Source organism: Cervus canadensis, chromosome 5 (assembly GCF_019320065.1).
Source record: "Cervus canadensis isolate Bull #8, Minnesota chromosome 5, ASM1932006v1, whole genome shotgun sequence".
Lineage (NCBI taxonomy): Eukaryota > Metazoa > Chordata > Mammalia > Artiodactyla > Cervidae > Cervus > Cervus canadensis.
In genome coordinates this window covers 9,859,949-9,876,203 of record NC_057390.1, presented here as the reverse complement: position 1 = coordinate 9,876,203, position 16,255 = coordinate 9,859,949, and the positions used below count along the sequence as shown (strand labels likewise).

Below are 16,255 nucleotides of genomic sequence, written 5' to 3'. Positions count from 1 at the left end.
ATTATTCAATCTCATGGTCATACTTCACAACTAGTGAACTAAGCTCCAAGGATAAGGGGCTGTGGCGGGTCCTGACCAAGTCAAGAGGCAATCTGTCCTCAACAACCAGGTGAAGGGTGATGTTAAATAACTTTAATGGTCAATGTAAAAGTCACAAGGGAGGTGTGTTCCCTCCCAGGGCTCTTCAGTGCCATTCTCTAAGCTGGTTAATGCAGGGAGGTAGGGCAGGGTTGGTTCCAGTTTTCTCCCAGGAAGGGTTTAGGGGGTCCCAGCCAGCCCTGGGAATGAGGCCCTCAGCACCGTGGCAACCACAGCTTAAAGGGGCTTCTGCTACCCCTTCTCAGCCTGCCCCGACTCCAGCAAAGGAAGGGGAGGCCAAGCTGGTCAACCAGTGCTGAATCCAGAGCCCAGCTGCACACAGATCTTCTCCTCTTCTGGCCAGATCCTGTTGCCAGCACCTTTTTCTCTCACACTGGTGACTGGAGCCAAGTGTGGGGTGGGCCTTTGCTGCAGAGGCCTCTGGACCGTGGGGATTGCTGCAGGGGGAGAGGGGCAACCAAGCGAGAAGCCCCAGGGGAGTGGTCTGGGGGGACAGCATCCAGAGAGAATGTTCGGGGTCTCCCCCAGGGCAAGGAATGGATCCGGGCTGGAGCTGGGGCCACTGAAGCAGGTGAGCAGGGGCCAGGCAAGGCAGGCTGGTCTGTAAACATTGCTAGCCAGGGTGGGGGCGTCTCCAGCCTCGCACCCTCCCGCTGGGCCAGGATGTCTGTCACCGCTGCGATGTCATCCAGCGGCTCAATAGCTGTGGCATCAGGAAGGGATTGAGGGGAGGGGAGTCAGAGCTTGGGCCTCAGAGCTACTCAGCCCTGAGCATCACCTGTCATTGTAAGAGGAGGAAAGCAGAGCCCGGATCCCAGCTGAGACTGCATTATCCTGCAGGAGAAGCCCCTCACATGGGCCCCCAGGAGCCACAGGTTCTGATAAGACTGTGGCACATGGGGGGAGCAGGTGGACAGGGAGAGGGGAGGAGGCAGAAGTAGGTGAAGAAACCAAGAAGGAGGAGGAAAATTAAAGCATTGCCAGGCAAGTGAAGGGTCAGAGGAAGAGACAGGAATCCACATGCAGAAAGGGAAACAGGAAAGAAAAAATTAGGAAAACAAATCCATGAAATGAGCCTGGTTCTACAGAGTTTTGTTTGAACTTTGGTGGAGGTGACTTTAAGAAGAGTTGGAGAAGGGAAAGGAATCCTGGGTGGGACTTGGGTCCCGAGAGCTCTGCCTTCGCCCACAGTGTGCTTTCTCTGTGTCTCCATTATCTGGGTTCCCTTGAAGCCCCCAGTGCAACTTCCCGTGAGGATCCCACAGTGCACTTCCACTCACCCATTTCATGGTACAAGGACCCCTGCTTGGCCAGCACTTGGGGTGGTTTCCGAGGAGCAGGTGTTTCAATTTTCATTATTTCATCACAGCACTGCTTCCACTGACCTGAGGGGGAGAGCATTGAGGGGGTGAGCTGCCTTCTCCCCTGCTACATTCCCTTCCACACATTCTTGAAATATGCTCATTTCAAAAAGTATTGTATTATTATAAGAATTAGTATAATAATTTAATATTGTATTAATTATATAATTTTTAATTATAAGAATTATCAAATAATTTTATTTTGGTAAAAATAGCAAGCCCCAATCCAGACCCCTCCTCTTACTCATGTCAAAGAAAAGCTGCCACAGAGCCTCCATCCAGCTCTGCAGGGCTCCCCGACTCTCCGCCTGAAGAGTGTGTATCACCTCTTCCTCCCCATCCTGGTTCCTGATGCTCAGGGTGAAGGGCCCGCTGGCTGCCTGGTCCAGCTCCCCTGCCCGGACTTGAGTGTCCTGTAGGAGAAATCCAAGATCTGCTTCCACCTTCACCGTGGTCACAGGAGTTAGCAGTGACATCAGGCAGGCTTGGTCATCCCTACTCTTAGAAGGCAGAGCTGGTGGAGCTTTCACCAAGCCCTCTCATTTGCCTCCTACTGACCAGCGTGGAAAGAAATGGCAAGAAAGGACTGGAATGAGACAAGTCATCCTTAGTCAGGAAAAGGAGCAGATGGAGACAGGAAAGGAGGGATAGAGCAAGACAGGGAAGGTGATGAGGCAGGAACAGGGACACGAAGGCCCCTCAATTTATAAAAGTCGGCAGGAATGCCAGCACAAGGGCTAGGAAACAAAGAAGGTCCTGGGACTTGGGCTGGGAGAGAAAACCAGGAAAGGGTAAAGGAGATGCAGACTGGAATCTGAAGAAAGATGGGCGGAGGGTGAAGAGTCCTAGACTGGCAATAGAACCCTCTCTGACACTCGGCAGGGGCTGAGGCTGCTGAGTAGAAGGGACAGTCGTTTTCAGTGATGCTGGTGGGGAGAACAAGGTCCCTCGGCTTCCCTGGCCCTGAAGCTGGGTGTGGTGCTGTTGGGGGCAGGAAGCTAGCTTTGATCTCTCTGAGGTCTCTGTGCCCACCCTCCTGGGGCCTGGTGGAGAGGTTCCCGAACCCTGGCACATGATGGCCTCACCACCAGAGACTCGTCACCTTGTTGATTGCGATAGTAAACAGCGGCTCGGCCCCAGGGGCTGTGTCCTCAGGTTGCCGGTAACAGAAGAGGTTTGTGCCTTTCAGGACTCCGTGAACTTGTACCCAGTCCCGCGGCTCCCCAGCTTGCTGCATAAATGACCCAAGGTTTCCTGGGGGAGTCACACCCCCAGCACCCTTCTTCCCAGCCCCCCACAGAAAAACGACTCCTGTCTGCCCACCCTCCTATCTTACCCTCCTTTCATCCTACCACGCCCCTCCTTCCTCCTTCCTCAACAGTTCTTTGATTCCTAGGTCATCTGGCTCTCCTGTGTCTTCTCCCACTTCCCTTCCACTCCTCCGGGCCCCTCACCTGCACCCTGAGGGTACCACTTGCAGTAGGCTGAGTCATGCAGAGAGGCTGAGCCACCAGGCGGCAACACACGCTGCCATAAAGGGGCAGCCAGGCAGGGTTCTCCTCTGGGGGAAGAAGTGCAGGGTGAGGGTGGGCAATGTGAAGGGGACCCTCTGACAGCCCCTCTTCTCACCATCCAGCATCCCGCACATACACACATACTCACCAGGAGTGGCAAGGGTGAGGTCATGTGTGCGGAACCCATCTTGCACAGCTGCTAGGGTGAGCGTGGTATGAGCCAAGAGGTGGTAACGAGGACCACTGCAGGACAGAGAAGTGGGCAGCAGCCAAGTGAGGGGCATGCTGCGTGGCAAGAGCGATAATAGCTGAGCAGGGCTGCCCCACCGTTTAGGCTGCCCCACAGAAAACTAGCTTGCCTCCCCCCACAGGGGTTGAAACATTTACTGTACTCCCGCTAAGTGCTGGGGCCTGTGCTTTAAATATGTTATCCCACTGTATTCCCACAACAGCCCTGTGAGGTTGGTGGCATTCTTTAGTTAATAGACAAAGCAGCTGGAGGCTTAAAGAGGTTAAGAAGTCTGCCCCAAAATAAAACGGAGGTGGTAGAACTTGAATTTGAATCTGCATCTGTCTCCAAAATAAGCAATCTGTTCATTACCTGCAAGGTTCTCAAACTGCTCCTCAGAGACCCAGTGAGTCTAACAGGTGCCTCCAGGTGCCTGTAGGCAACACCACAGAACCTGGGCTATTCTGCTGTAGCCAGGGGCACTCTGTTATCTCCACATAAGGTGTATCCGTTGCTGCAAAAGCAGTGAAGACCCCAGAACCTAGCTCTTCCTGCATTCCTGTTGGTCTTCTCAGTTGGCTGTTTGAAGTACCTGAGGTATGGGCCAGAGTGCCTCCCAGTATGTGACCACTGCTCATTCATATCTGTCTGCATGTCCTGGCATCCATGGAAAATAGGCTGTGCATGCTCAACACAACTCAGAGATCGCCGGTGGCCAGCTGAGAGCCGGGCAGGACGATAGGTGCTTACCCCACAGCCGGGGTGGGAAGCAAGATGGGACTGCTGCCTGAGCCCACAGCAGTCTCCAGCGATGCTCGGACACGCCTCCCAGAGGAGCGGCCCAGGGAGCTGCTGAGTTTGGTGGCAAGCCTCTTGGGGGCTCCAGCCAGGGCCCCCTCCTCTTCCACACAGGCCCCGTACAGCTCCAGCCGCAGTTCAAAGTCTGGCCCTGCCTCGGCACTGTAGGAATACGGGAGGAAGCAAGGAGAGGAGGATAGTCTGGGCCAGTCCAGGGAGCGGCGCTGGGGTTAGGATGGATGTCGTGCAAGTACAAGACAGCTCCACAGGGAAGACCCAGCTCCCTCCCTCCTTCTCTTCCTCCCCTCCTCTATAGCTACATGATTAGAGCCTAGTAGAGAAAGCGGGGAGCCACAGGGATGAGGTACCCACAAGAGCACGTTGTTCTGAAAGGAGATGTCTGTGAGGGTCCTGTCCACCAGGATCATCTCTGTGTCCTGAATATGTTCCCCTATCTGCAGCAGCAGGAACACAGCCCAGCGGTGCAGGTCTGGGGGCCGAGAGCAAAACTGGTAATGATGTGCCCCAAGGGGGCCTCCAATCTCAGGGCCACTCCCTTAAGTCTGTCCCACGTGTGTGGAACTCACCGCCTTTGTTCTTGAAATATTCTGTGTCCTTCCACATGAGTGGAATCCGGAGATCTAAGGGGCAGAGGGATAGGAATAGATGTCAAGACAGGACAGGAGATCTTATCACTGGGCGAAGAATGCCAGCAGCTGGGGTAGTTGTGTTTCTTACCAGAAATGCAGATCTGGCCACGGCAGGGGGAGCGCTCAGTGTGTGGCCCACTGTCCGAAGGCCTGTGGGCAAATCACAACATCCTAGCCTGGCCTCTTGACACTGTTCCCCCTGGCTCTGGTTCCCAAAGGCTCTAGGAACCCCCTGGCCCGGGGCTCAGCTGCCAGGTCCCAGCCAGGCTGACATTGGCAGAGCTGAAGGACTGTTAGGGAGAGTTGTCCATTGAACCCAGGAGGTTGCTGGGCTTGGGAATACTCGAGGCACTTAGCTCACACACGCAGTACAAACTCAGGCCACCCCCAACAAGCACCCCTCCTGACCACCTCCCTAGACTCCTGCCAGGAAGAAGTGGGGCTTGAGGAGACAGGTGCCCACAGAGAGACCCCCTGTCAAGGGTTCTGCTCAGGCTTGGAGGAGTTCGAAGGCTGTCTTTTTAACAACAAAAGAGGCTGCTTGTCTCCACCATCTCATCGCTTCAATAAAGGAGGGTACTCGGTCAGTCAGAAAGTCAAGAACCCAAGTAGGGGACATTTGTGTCCCATTTATCACAAATCTCTCTCCATCTCCGCCCCCGCCCCCCCAGCTTTGATTTCTCCTCTACCCTTCTGGCTAGATCGGCTGAACCTTCCCAGTGCCCCAAGTTGCCCAGTCCCTCCACTGCAGGAGGGACATCCAGCCTTCCTCCCCTCCCTGCCTATCATTAGAACTCACTGAGCATGTGTTCCTCTCCTAAGGTGGGCCAGCTTATCCAGACTAATTTACAATTCATCATAATGAAATCAGTGACTTGGAACAGCCTTAAACTAAATGATTGGCACTGATAGCAATGTGTTCAGCTGCCAGGGACTTAGGGTGTGCCACAGATCACACTGTATGGGATGTGTGGGGACTTGGGCAAGGCAGAGCTTGTCAACGGCCACCTCTTAAAGAGACAGCAGACTCACAGTAGAAGCTGTCCCTGCCTGCTTGCTCTTCTTTAACTTTATGCAGCAGCCGTTGAGGGGTTCCTGCCTTCCCCTGGTGTCTTCATGGGTGAACTCTAGAGGCCTCCTGGCAACCTCTCCTTGTATGTGAGCTGGAATGGACACTATGCCTGTGAGGGGCCTGGACCTTCTCCCCACTCAGCCTTGTGGGGTCAAATAGGTTACTTTGCCAGAAGCCAATTTTCCAAGTGATCAATTTACCAAAAAATGGTCAGTTCTCAGAATGATCAATTTGCCAAATATTTTCTCCCACATTTTAGTTTTACCAGAGCATCACCTCAACCATCTCACTACAGTTTTGTCAGATTGAGTCCTTTTAGTACACAGTCTAATTATATGAATAGGTAAGCTTTTACTTATATTTTTTAAATTATTATTTCTCCCAATTTCTGCCCCAAATGAGGCAAACCCCAGGTACAATTAGCTACTGTCTGTTACAGTAAATGACTAATTGGTCATTTAGCAAATTGACCATTTGGTGAACTGGCTTTGAGAAAATTAGCTTTCCAGAAGCTAGACAAACAGGCTCATCAGATCACAGGCACGGCTTAGCAAATTAGCACTTCTGCATTACTGTCCTCAGACTGCCGGCCTTTCACCAGACAAACTGGCTTTACTGGGCCCTAGCAATTCACTAGTGCGCCTCTGGGCAGCACACTGTGGTGATAAAACATCAAGGTGTCTTCTAGGTCCCTAGGAAGTCTTCATCGGAAAGTCGTCTTTGAGGTGCTCCACACTCCATGCTCCATATATATCTCCAGCACACCACTATCCCCATAAAGCCTCGCCTCCCCCTTGCTTACCGCCGGCCTGTCTTCTTCAGCACCTGTGCCTCCTTGCGCCGCTGCAGCTCGCCCATGTAGTTGAGGATGCGGCTGTTGCACACCAGCAGGCTCTTGGTGGCCTCCAGAGCCTGCTCTCGCTGGGAGCAGGCCGCCAGCAGCTTGCAGGCCCCTTCCCTCATCCGGATCTCATGGTCTAACTTTCTTTGCAACTCTGTGTCCTAGCCAGAGTGGGGACAAGGAAGAGAAGGAAATGTCAGTTGGGGGACAGACTGATGCACCCTTCAGTCCCTAAGGGGGCTGTGGTCAACAAGAAACTGATGAACATAGGTTTCAGGCAACTAAAGGGCAGGGACTCAGTCTCAACTTCAACTGCCCAGGAATAACCAGAGAAGCTTTGTAAAAATACAGATGCCCTTCAAGAGTATAAATTTTTCAGCCTCTTTGGAGCACAATTTGGAAAAATCTATAAAAACTACAAATTCACATCCTTTTATCCAGCTCTGCATCATCTAGGATTTTACCCTACAGATATAGTGACACTGGTGGGCAGAGCCATATTCATTGCACATCAATTTAAAACACCAAGATTAAAAGTCCTTCAATAGGGCATTGGTTAAATAAGTTATAGTACATCTATACCACGGAATATGAATATTGCAGACAATAAGGTAGGCATGTATGCAAAAATGAAACAATATTCAAAATATATGAAATGAGAAGAGAAAGCAGAACAGTATTACAGCATGCTCCTATTTGGGCACAATATTTATATATGCATATCCATATCCATGCTGCTGCTAAGTCACTTCAGTCGTGTCCGACTCTGTGTGACCCCATAGATGGCAGCCCACCAGGCTCCCCAGTCCCTGGGATTCTCCAGGCAAGAATACTGGAGTGGGTTGCCATTTCCTTCTCCAATGCGTGAAAGTGAAAAGTGAAAGTGAAGTCACTCAGTTGTGTCCAACTCTTCGTGACCCCATGGACCACAGCCTACTAGGCTCCTCCATCCATGGGATTTTCCAGGCAAGGGTACTGGAGTGGGGTGCCATTGCCTTCTCCAATCCATATCCATAGATACACATAAAATAGTGGTTGTGGGGCTGTGAGCCAGGAATGGAAAGTCAATTTATGATACTTTATAATATGCTTCTTTACTACCATACTATTGGAAATTGTGTTACCTTTTAAAAAAATTAAATCTTCTGATTAAAAAAAAAAAAGTCACCAGGCTCCACCTCACATTAGCAGAATAAGAATCTCTCAGGAAGTGGGGCATGTGTGTTTTTTGGAAAGTTCCCCAAGTGACCTTGAGGTGCAGCCCAGGCTGAGAACCACCACCTAAAGGGAATGGCCACAGATAGTAAAGGCCACCCTGGGTTACCCCAAAGACTCAAGTGATGAGAGAGGACATCTAGTTGGCAAGGGGTCAGTGGAGAAGCATACTCCCTACAGTGTTCACCCAGGCTGTACAGAATGCAGTACACACCCCACATTTTGGAACCTGCCACCTGCTGGCTTTCTGAGTATGGGAGGTGAAGACAGAGACATGAAGGCAGGTGAAACAGGAGGTCAAGAGCGAGTTGCTGAGCAGGCACTTAGCAAATGCCCAACATATGTTATACTTGGAAGGAGGTGGGGGCGGGGAGGAAGGAGTGTGTACTTATTTTAATGATGCTATCTCAGCCCCAGTAACATTCACCCAATAATAACACTAGAGCATCCCTGTGCTGTCAAAGGCTTCACATTTGAAATCCAGCTGGGAGGTGAGAGATGCAGACAGTAATGGCTGCTCTCTAAGTGCCAGGTCATGGCACAAATGCACTGTCAGGAAACAGACCCTATTTGTTTCTGGCTGAGGTGATGGGGAAAGCTTCAGAGCGCAAGTGGAAGACTAACCCTATTACAGTGTATACAAACCAGAAGCAAGCCAAGTGGAGTCATAGGGTTGGAAGAGGAGGGTGAATGTGACTGCCCGACATCCAAACCCGTCTTCTCCCTCACACCAGCTCTCTTTCACACTCTGTGCCCTTACCTCTGTACCTGACGGCTCCAGCCTTCAAGTCTCCAAGACCTGAGCACCCTAAATTGCTGCTTCCAGGAATTGCCTTGTCCGACCTACCTGCTGATTCTTCCTTCCCTACTTGGGCTAGGCCAGACTCTCATCACCTCTCACCTCATCTCATCGCCCTCACTATCCACGTTTCCCCTCCTGCCTATTTATAAAAACAGGCCAACGTGTGCAATGCCACCTCCACCAGAAAGCCCTCTCAGACTACACAGTTGGCCCCACCTCCACATGCCTGCCTGCACCAGGGTCCCACCTCTGCTAAGGTTTGTTGCTTGCCCACCCCCATCTCATTCTGCATCCAGCTTCTACCACAAATGCCCCAAACAAATGAGGGGGGTAGGGCTGAGCAACATCCTCAGGCCCCCTCCTGACTTGCCTTTTGGTCCCAGCCCCAGCACTCACAGGTTCTTCCCTAACCCCATCCATTGCACATGCAGTACGATGCAGGCAGTGTGGCTGGTCCTCTGGGGAACCTCCCCGCCTGCAGTGAGCGCCGATGACATCAGCTCCCAGCTGTCTCGAGAGTGAGCCACAGGCAGCCCCTTGTTCCCTCGGTGCGCCTGGGCCCATTAGGCTCCAGCGGCAGCGTTAACCAGAGAGACCGAGTGGCAGAGGGACGGTACCTCCAGGAGCACTGCCCTCACCCTGGAAAGGGCTCCAGGCTCCAGAGCTGCTGGAGACCAGGAGACCCCTCCACGTTACAATTGCTCTCCAAGGTGACTCCTGGCCTCCACGTTACAATTGCTCTCCACGGTGACTCCTGGCCTGGGAGCTTGCAGGAGGGAGGATGGTATATACACTGGAATACATTGGTATAATGGGCTACAGACAAGTCATGGCATCCAGCCCAGATGAGCTGGCCCAGGGGCCCAGACACCCTGTCTACCACTGCCCCCTCAACCCTCTGGTCTGAATCCACCCTCCCACGCCCCACAGTGGAGAATGCCCTAAAAGCCTCCCATCCATTGGGCAGACCATCTTGGGAATCCTGACACAGGATCTGGATCCCAGACCTTCACCCCCTCTCCCTACCTCAGGGATAGCTCCATGTCCCCTCCCTCCCCCTCCCCCCCCCCCCATATGCCCTCTCTTCCCAAGCCAGCAGTACTTTCACCAGGCTCTCCTGGGAAAGAGCCCTCAGTTGGATGTCAGCGGGACTGGGTCAGGACCCAAGGGGCTGAAGAAGGATGAGTCATGGCCCGAAACCCCAGCACATACTAGGCCCTCTCTGGACATCCTTTCCAGTTCCTCCCACCCTCTTCTGTCTCTGACTTCCTGCTCTGCTTCTCATCACCTTATGATCCTTTTAGAAACTCCACCAGGGCTAAATTCAAATCCTGGCTTAGGAACTTAACTAGCTGAGAGAACTTAACCTCTGGGGGTGGGGGTAGGGGTAGGGGGTGGGAGTTGGGTATTCCACCTGCTCCATAGCACTGTTTGAAGATTAAATAGGAAAATCTAACTTCTACCTGGGCCCAGCATTCCCACCTCCTCCTTACTTGCACCTTAAGTTGCCTTCTCTAGAAAAATCTTCTTGAATTTACACTTTCACAACTATCCCTCTTGCTAATCCCTGAAACATCAATGAGTTGGGGGTTGGAGAACTGCTGAGCCTCCCAGGGAAAGAACACAGCACCCTCAACCAACCAATGGATGAATAAGAGATGATTAAATGGACATGGGTTTGGGTGAACTCTGGGAGTTGGTGGTGGACAGGGAGGCCTGGCGTGCTGTGGTTCATGGGGCCGCAAAGAGTCAGACATGACTGAGTGACTGAACTGAAAGTGAAATCTAAGCCCCCTCTTCTGTCCCAGAACTTGGGCAGGGCTCCTATGAAGAACAATTATATGGAGGGGGAGGGATGAAGAATTTGAATACTTAAATACCTAGACCAGCCATGTCCAATAAGATCATTCCATCATCCTACAATGACGGAAATGCTCAATAGCTATGACCACATGGACCAATAGCCATATTTCATGGGCCACATGAAATATGGCTAAAGTAATTAAGGAACTGAAAATTATTTTATTTAATTTTAATTAACTAAATTTTAAGTGTAAATAGACACATGTAACTAGTAACATGAACAGTGCAGAGGACTAGGGATGGCAAATAGATTTTATCTCATGTGCCAACACAAGACAATAGGTAGTGTCAGAGTCCCATTGGAAACCTTGGGCAACTTTCTGCATATTAGAAAAAGATGACCCTCACTAGGCAAATAACTTAGATAAAGGTGTTTCCTCCTCACACAGCCTGAAACTAGGCCAGGACTCTTGCCACTATGCAATGCCCTTGTGAAGGACACAATCTGCATAATTTATGCCAAGGTTGTGCTGAGAAAGATTGTGAGGCCATGCATGGATTTGTTGGTGAAGAGTGAATAACAGACTAGCAATGTCTATCATTATCCAGGGAGTGGGGACCAGCTTGAGGGTGCAAAAACTTGTGATAAATCCCCCTCTGAGCTAGACTCTACTGTCCGGCCTCTGACCTCCCTCAGCAGCAACCCTCTGCCTGGTCCAGGCAGTTACCGCCACAGCTTCCTCTACCTTTCCCACCTCTGTAAATGACCACACTCCCAGCTGCTTAGCCACTTGCCTGAGAATCATCCTGGAGCCCTCTTTTGGCCTCAGCCTCACGTCCAACCCATCAACAAGCCCTGTCAGATCTCCCACCATCATTTCAAATCCACCTCTTTCTCCCTATCTTCACCATGAGCATTTAATCCTCACCATCAGGGTCATTCCCCAAAGGCTGTAATGACCTCCTAGCTGGTGGTCACCCTCCCCCTCCCACCGCCGACCCCTACCTAGCCTGTTCCTTTCAAACAGAACAGCTATCATTTTAAAACATTAGATGAGTTGTCCCATATGCTTAAAACCCTCCATGGGCCAACATCACACTTATAGTAAAATCTAAATGACTTGTCATGGCCTTCAAAGCCCTGCATAATCTGGTCCCTGCCCACCAGCTTGACCCCAACCAGTATGTTTTAGCCACACTGGCTCTCTTTCTTCCCCAAACATATCATCATCATCCTCAATTAAGGTCCTTACTCTGCCCTCTGTCTGGAAAGCTCTTCCTCCCATCTTTACATATCTTTATCCTTCTGGCCACAGCTCAAAGAGTTCACAAAAGCCTTCCCTGACTCCTACATCTAATGCTGCCTCTCCTACCTAATGTTTATGATACCCCCGTTTTTATCATAATTTCATTGTGAGATTATTTATGTGTTTGCATGTTTCTAGGTCCCCTAGAGTGGACCTTTCCTGTTTTGTTCACTGAGGTGTTCCAATATCTAGAAAGCAGCTGGCATATAGTAGGTGCTCAATAAATGTGATTAAGAATAAATAAATGAATAAACAGCTCCCTGCCATCTTCAGGGCCACAGAATCCTTACATCCTGCCCTAGAATCCTCTTCCCCTTCTCTGGTAAGGCCATCTCCTTTCTGAAGATCACGTTCACAGTGTACTCTCTTCTTCCCACACCTAAAAGGAACTCTCAGCCCCAGAACCCACAACCACACAAACCCACAGAGCTTCCAGAAGTAAGGGTGAAGACCCTGTTGCCAACGCAATACTCTAACTCGCAGAACTGAACCACCTGGGTCCCCAAGTAGCACCCAAAGAAGGGCACACAGAACCACCTAATCCCTCTCCCCCGCGGAGCAGGCCCAGCCGGGGAGGGCAGCACAGAACCGGGGCTGGGATGCTGCGGAGGAGGCGCACTCCAGGGGTGGGGGCGTTACCTCCAGGCTGAGCGCCATCTGCCGGATGTAGAGCATATTCAGGTCCTCCAGGATGTGCAATCTGTCCTGCATCTCTGTGCCCCCTGGGCTCCCCTTCCCTTGCTGACCCCTCAGAGGGGTGGGGCAAGCCAGCCCCACGCTGCCCACAATTCCTCTCCCGCTGCTCTCCTCGTCTTGAAAGAGGTGGGCAGTTCTTGGTCAGAGGGCAGAGGCAGCCCCTGTCCCTCTCGTGCTCCAGTTAGACCCCTCTGGCTGCTGTGACAAAGTCTCCTTGCCTACCGCTGTTCCAGGGCCCTGATGGAGCCAGGCAAGGGAGGAAAGGAAAGCGAGGTGAGGATGCGCAGGGTACCCGGAGAGGAGGCCAGCTGCAGAAGGGGCTCTGGGCACAGAGTGTCCAGTCTTGCTTTGGTGGCAGCTGCTCTCCCAGCTGTGGAAGAAAAAGGCTCTTTCATTCCGACTCTGGCCCCTCCCCAGCCCCCGCCCACAACCCTGGCCTGGTGGACAGAGAATCTGTGTGCTGTAGGGTGTGAGGGGCAGGCACAGCTGGAAGGGGGCCGGGAAGGGACAGTTCATGCAGGTTCTGTGGAGCTGTGGGGATTGTCAGGAGGTTGCTTTCTGAAAGGGTTCGGGCTTAGTTTGAGGAAGAAGAGGGATAGAGGTGGGGACTTGATTGCGTGAGCCTAGGAAGTGGGACAGAGGGGTCATTGCGGCCCAACCCCCAGGGCCACCTCTTCCAACTTGGGACCTTCATCCAGCCCGCCCCACCCTGGGTTCACAATTACCTTGCTTTTCCAGCAGAAGGGAGGAGAGGGAGGGAGAAAGGCAGGGGTGTGCCTGGCTGCGCTGCCCCCGCTCCCCTCTGCGGGCCCCTTCCCTTCCAGACAGGAAACCAGCCCCGATTCCCAGCCAGCTGCAGCTTTGCCACCACCGCCCCCCTCCACCCCAGGCCCACGGAGTCACACTCCGCTCCGGGGCCCAGCGGCTCCACTCCGGTTCCTCCGCGATGGCCCCCAAAAGGCCGGGCTTCTCCCGGGGGCGGCCCCAGCTCACAGGCCCCTCCTCCGGGTCTCTGGGCCTCGCCCCTCACTCCCCCACGCTGGCCCCACGCGGCGTTGCTTATGCGGGACTCGACAGAGGCCCTGTCTCCCAGGCCCACTAGCTTCTGAGTCAGAGAAGGCCTGGGAGTGTGGGACATGGGTGTGAAAGAGCCTTTGTTCTGGGCAGGCTGTGGGGTAAAGTGCAGAAGCCAGAACTGGAATCCGGGAGGAGTGAGGAAGGCCCCCTCACTTAACCCTTTCCAGGACCGGCAGCGAAGGAGAACTGACCTGGGGGACAGCCTTTGCTGTCGCCACGGGCCCTCTCAGTCCTAGCTCAGCCCCCGCATCTTTCAGCCCCCCCTGAGCCTCTTTAGGGAATTACAAGTCGGGCTCAGACCTGGGCAACGTGTAGAGTAGTGGGCCAGGGAGGGAACTGTAGAGGCTGGACTCTTCTTAGGCCACAGAAAAGGAGGCTGAAAGCGTGAGTGTGGGAAATAATCCCAAATCGTTAATCGGGAACCCCTCACTTCCGATTCCCCCAGCCACAGAGGAGCAGTTGCGGAGAGTTTCTGCGAAGGAGGCCGAGAAGTCAGGACTGACGATGGAGGCTGGCCCAGACGGTAGAGACGGGCTGTGGGATGCGGCTGGAGGCCAGGGAAGGAGCGGGCACCCCGGCCAGGAGTCTTGTTAGAGCCCGGCTAGTTGCACATCTCCAGGATGCCCAGAAGGGCTGCCGTAAGGCACATCTTAGGAATCGAGCCTAGGACTCCTTAAACTGAAGTTTTTCCAAGCGGAGGCAAATCATCCCATGGGCCAGAGAATGTCTGGGGTGACACGGCTGGATTAACGTGCAGACGGTCCGCGCCTGACTTTTTAAGTCAACAACCTCTGCTCTGTACCCGACCCACCGCGTCTCCGCCCCTCGGCGCGCGCGGGCGGGGCGGGAGGCCCGGGCGGCCCGAACTGCGGGAGCCGGGGGAGGGGAAGGCAGGGACGCGGGTCTCTCACCTCCGGCGGGTCGCTTAAGAGGCTGAGTCGGAAGCGGCCGCGTTTGAACTCCATCTCCAGGGCAGAGCCCCTGGCCACGGTGACCCGGCTCCGGTGGTTTCGGGAGAACATGCTGGCGGCCCCGCGCCTTTGCCTGCCTTCTGCACTCCCCTCGCCGCCCGCTCTGCCTCGTCCCGCAGGCTTCTTTCCCTCGATGCCCTTCAGCTAGTCCGGCTGGGAATCTCCCGCAGCCGGATTCCCAAACTCCGCCTCCGGAGACGACACCTGGGCCGGGCAGGGCGCGGCACTCTCTCCCTCCACCCCCCCGCCCCCGCCAAAGGCCCGGGCGGCCGGGCCAGTCCCGGGCTGCAAGCAGGCCTACACCTCGAGAGCGCTGAGGGGGCTCGCCGCCGCTAGCGGAGGGGGTGCGGGCGCCACACCTGGGCGCGGGGCGGGCCTAGAGGAGCCCCGCCCCTAAGGCTGCGCCCCCTCGGCGAGCCGGACTACCTGCGCGCGGAAAACCCCGAGGCCCGGGGATCACCGCGAGTCTCACCGCCAGGCCCTGGGGCCGCGCCCAATCTCACCCCTGAGCAGCTCCTCAGGGTTTCAGCTTCCTACGGCCCCAGATGTCCCTTCTTCGTCCCCCTCCCCACTTTAAGCTCCCCTCCGTCCCTCGTGGCCACAGTTCACCGAGCAGGGCTTAAGCACGTCTGATAACTCTGCTCTATTCGTTACTAACCGTGGATCCTTGACTGTCAGGGAACTTCTTGAGCTTCATTCACTCTTCTCACTTGTGCAGTGAGGATTCAGTAATCACCGCGCCCCTCAGGTCGCTATGAGGATTACACACGAGCTTGAGTGCCTGGCACGAGACAAGCGCCCCCTAAGCGGAGCTATGAAGAAAAAGGGTAGGGTGCAGCACCTTTGTGCCCTTGGATGGGGCACCAGCGGCCTTCGGTTCCCTGGACCCAGACCTTGACTGCCTTAGAGGGTGAGGATATCCGTTACCTAAGATGGGCTCTCTGCTGCTTTGCTGGGTAGCTGAGACCGGGTTAGGATTCTTAGCTTCTGCAGAAAAAGGGGCCCCTCACCACCACCCCCAGCTCTGTAGGACAGAAGGAAATGGCAGAGGATTTGTTTGCTGACCATAGATGAGGAATTCCGGGGATTTAGGAATTTACTGGGGAGAACGAGAGAGAGAGAGAGAGAGAGAGAGAGAGAGAGAGAGAGAGAGAACGGTTCCTTCAAAGCTAGAGCCAGAGAAATACCAGAGCCCAGGTTAGAACTGCTGGGCTATGAAAAATTACTCAACATTCTTTTAGAAAACCTGACTTAAATTTACTTTGGCAAAAGGGGAAATTTATGGCTTAAGGAATGATGATATCCGGGGTTCAGGCTTTAGTTGTGGCTTGACCCACAAGGATTCAGCACCTTGTGAGCACCCACAAGGATCCTGTCTTTCTCCTTCATCTGGATCTACTTTCCTCTCCAAGGGCTTCATTCTCCACAGTATTATAAAATGGTTGTCAAAAATTCTGGGTCTGTGTACTTTCAGACTTAAATGCAGCAGAAAAGAGAGCCTCTGTTTTTTTTGTTTGTTTGTTTGTTTTTGAGCCTCTGTTTCTTGAAGCTCCTGTGCATGTCTGGGATTCACTATGGGCCATTTCACATCGTTTATCCATCTCAAACTGATTTTTATAGGCAGAGGGATGGCCAGACCTGAGCCAATCGCTATGGCCAAATAGGATTCCATGTGCCAGTTGGCCAGGCCTAGATCACTTCCCACTCCTGGAAACCAAATGGAACCCAGTGAGCTGGGAGAAAGGGGAGTGAGACATGGCCTCTGAAAAACTATTACAGGCACTACCACCAGAAAGTGAAAGAATGGATGCTGGACCGGA

General features: G+C 53.4%; 1 protein-coding gene across 7 annotated transcripts; it reads right to left on the bottom strand.

Moving 5' to 3' along the window:
• Window positions 1-110: 110 nt before the first annotated feature.
• RTKN (rhotekin) lies at window positions 111-15,236 on the bottom strand. Of its 7 annotated transcripts, none has more exons than XM_043468118.1 (13): window positions 15,094-15,151; window positions 12,331-12,757; window positions 6,526-6,725; window positions 4,740-4,801; window positions 4,589-4,642; window positions 4,374-4,491; window positions 3,954-4,163; window positions 3,123-3,217; window positions 2,915-3,021; window positions 2,563-2,691; window positions 1,705-1,873; window positions 1,380-1,484; window positions 111-802 (listed from the first exon to the last, which is right to left on the bottom strand). In XM_043468118.1, exons 2-13 carry the CDS (start codon window positions 12,400-12,402, stop codon window positions 468-470), a joined length of 1,656 nt encoding a protein of 551 aa, XP_043324053.1. In that variant the 5' UTR covers window positions 12,403-12,757; window positions 15,094-15,151; the 3' UTR covers window positions 111-467. The 7 variants fall into 7 exon arrangements, with proteins under 7 accessions (XP_043324053.1, XP_043324050.1, XP_043324052.1 ...); XM_043468115.1 differs by lacking the exon at window positions 15,094-15,151 and adding an exon at window positions 14,376-14,995; XM_043468117.1 differs by lacking the exon at window positions 15,094-15,151 and adding an exon at window positions 13,765-14,347.
• Window positions 15,237-16,255: the final 1,019 nt, after the last annotated feature.

What these genes read in the sequence shown, in the direction of transcription:
- RTKN (XM_043468113.1), bottom strand. Translation starts at nt 14,486, where the DNA reads ATGTTCTCCCGAAACCACCGGAGCCGGGTCACCGTGGCCAGGGGCTCT. An exon ending in TGGCCAGATCTGCATTTCTG is followed by an intron (nt 4,643 to 4,739) that starts GTAAGAAACACA and finishes TCTGCCCCTTAG; the next exon opens with ATCTCCGGATTCCACTCATG. An exon ending in ATATTTCAAGAACAAAGGCG is followed by an intron (nt 4,492 to 4,588) that starts GTGAGTTCCACA and finishes CTCGGCCCCCAG; the next exon opens with ACCTGCACCGCTGGGCTGTG.